General features: G+C 35.9%; 1 protein-coding gene across 1 annotated transcript; it reads left to right on the top strand.

The window, feature by feature from the left end:
- The first annotated feature begins 295 nt into the window (after positions 1-295).
- On the top strand, positions 296-1544 carry sec61g (SEC61 translocon subunit gamma). Its single transcript, XM_018754026.1, has 3 exons — positions 296-388; positions 1077-1190; positions 1438-1544. Exons 2-3 carry the CDS (start codon positions 1097-1099, stop codon positions 1542-1544), a joined length of 201 nt encoding a protein of 66 aa, XP_018609542.1. The 5' UTR covers positions 296-388; positions 1077-1096.
- The last annotated feature ends 890 nt before the right edge of the window (positions 1545-2434 follow it).

Here is a 2434-nt window from a genome sequence, read left to right as displayed (position 1 = left end):
AATTGGTGTGTGGAACGTTTAATACATGATGATTGTACAACAAAAGTAATTCATAATTTAATAATATAAGTAATAATAAAATTGCATTTGAATATCTAAGGCTACTATATTTCAAAGACATCTTGAACAACAGTTCTGTACTTAATTCTATATAAAATTAGACAGAATCGGTTATTATTAAAGTATGAAAGGCAATAATTGAAACAGCAGTAAGCACGGCGCCGGTTATCATTCGCTTCCTGTGGTTTAAAGATCACCTCCGGGTCAAAGTTGTTCCGCGCATGCGTGCAGCAAAGCTACGTCAGCGTATATTAAAAACTACTTTCAACATACGTGGCTCTTAGACTGTGGCTGCGAGGCGTGGAGTAGGAGTTTCACGGTTGCAAAAGTAAGATCTTGTGTTCTTAATTCTTTTTCAAACGCTGTAAGACTAAATCATGAGCATTTTGTTTGACTTAGCAGGAGGAATATATTCATTATATTGTACTACGAATCAGCTTGCCTGGTTTTCAGCCGTTTTGAATATATATATGTTACGGCGTTTACACGCTTTTTAAAAAAAAAAATAAAAAATAAAGATAACTATACGATGTAATAGGTCACACTAATTTAAAGAAAAGACTTGGTTGCTGAGCTTGTTTATTATTTAGTACGAGTCATAGCTTCACTATTGACTTGAGTCCGGGCGTAGGCCTCAGCTATTGATTCTGTCCTGTTTTTTTAATCTGTAAAACTTGGTCCATTGGAATAGTCTTTCTTAAATGAAGTAAACTGTACCATAAGTTCTGAAATATCAGACACTTGTCCGGAGTGGCTTGTTAGGTCCGCTACTACTACACCACTCGTTCAGAGCAGGGTGAGGTGGTGGTGTTGCTTATAATATCACGGTTTTGCTCTGATCTAATGGTTAAAATCAGTTTCATAAAATGTTTGTATTCAGCAAATTTTTTTGTAATTTTAAAGAGATTTTTCCAAAAACCAGATTGTCTTGTGTTATCTATTAACTTTGGAATGGCATTACACCATCTTTAAGATTTTTTTTTTTTTTTTTTTTTTAAAAACCCCCTTTTCCATAGGCAAGTCATTTGAGGTCACCATGGATCAGGTAATGCAGTTTGTGGAGCCCAGCCGCCAGTTTGTGAAGGACTCCATAAGACTTGTGAAGAGGTGTACCAAACCAGACAGAAAAGGTATGTCTTACACTTTCCATAATTGTGCCTGTCACAGTCATCACAAACCTGAAACATTTCAGCTTGCATCTATAACAATAACATCACTCAACCCAAATGCAGTATGTTTTAGAATTTATTTTTTAAGGTTGTATATATGTTTGCCAAACTTGTCTTTCGGGAAGCAGTCCAGTTAGTCCATCCTCGAATGGTTGTCTTAAGCTTGTACATGTTAACGCAGGTTATAAAACTGGTTTTGAATTTGCAGAGTTCCAGAAGATTGCCATGGCAACAGCAATTGGTTTTGCCATCATGGGCTTCATTGGTTTTTTTGTCAAACTGATCCATATCCCCATCAACAACATCATTGTGTAAGTATTTGGTGGAGAATGACCAACATACACTAACAGTTATCAGATTCATTTAGTGTTGAAAAATGAGTATAACCATTTCAGTCAAATCCTGTTTTGCTCTCTTTTTCAGGGGTGGCTGAAACTTTTCACACACTGAAGGGAAAATTGGTAACCTGGGTTGGTTGAAAGCTGTGGATGGTTGGAAGGAGCATTTTTACTTTCAGTGTTTTACAGTGCCAGCATTGACAGTGTATATTTGTATTCGGCTATGTAAATAAATGAACGAAACATTCAGAAATTCAGACCGAGTCAGAGCTTCTTGCGTGTTTACCTGAACTTGTTTTTTCTGTGATTTTCCTGTTTATAATCCCTCTCCATAACAGCTGTTCGTATCTTCAGTGTTGCTACCTTTTTGTATGGGAGTTTTTTGGCTGTATTTCAAACACATACTAACCCACTGTTGCCTGGTCTAAGCTATACTCCACCTTATTTCACAGATGTTTATCATTCACTAAAATGCGAAGTTGTGGTGACAGCAATATTTTATGTATTAAATGGACCTTTGCATTCTTGATTGACTTTGTATAGTTTTAAATGTATTTAGCTGACACTTCTCCAAAAACAACTTAAAATGTTAAGCTACATACAATAATTTACCCATTTGTATGGCTCAGTAACTTTTACAGGAACAATTCATGGTAAGGGCCTTGCTGAAGGATACTACAGTAGGATGGGTGGGATTCAAATGTGGGTTCTTTAAATGCCAGATAGTAGTTCTAACCATTATGCTACCTCCTGCAGAATAAGATTTTGATAGTATTTGTCACTCAGAATATGTGATTCTAAGTAATGCACTATAACATGTACCTTAAGGTGCAGGAAATATTGCTTTCTGTGGAATAGTTTATAATT

The sequence above is a fragment of the Scleropages formosus genome, chromosome 9 (assembly GCF_900964775.1).
Source record: "Scleropages formosus chromosome 9, fSclFor1.1, whole genome shotgun sequence".
Classification (NCBI taxonomy): domain Eukaryota; kingdom Metazoa; phylum Chordata; class Actinopteri; order Osteoglossiformes; family Osteoglossidae; genus Scleropages; species Scleropages formosus.
Note: the sequence above shows the minus strand (reverse complement) of the source record. Positions and strands in the feature narration are given on the sequence as shown.

Coding starts and splice junctions, on each gene's coding strand:
- sec61g (XM_018754026.1), top strand. CDS start 1,097: ATGGATCAGGTAATGCAGTTTGTGGAGCCCAGCCGCCAGTTTGTGAAG. Junction 1,191..1,437: donor TACCAAACCAGACAGAAAAG/GTATGTCTTACA, acceptor TTGAATTTGCAG/AGTTCCAGAAGATTGCCATG.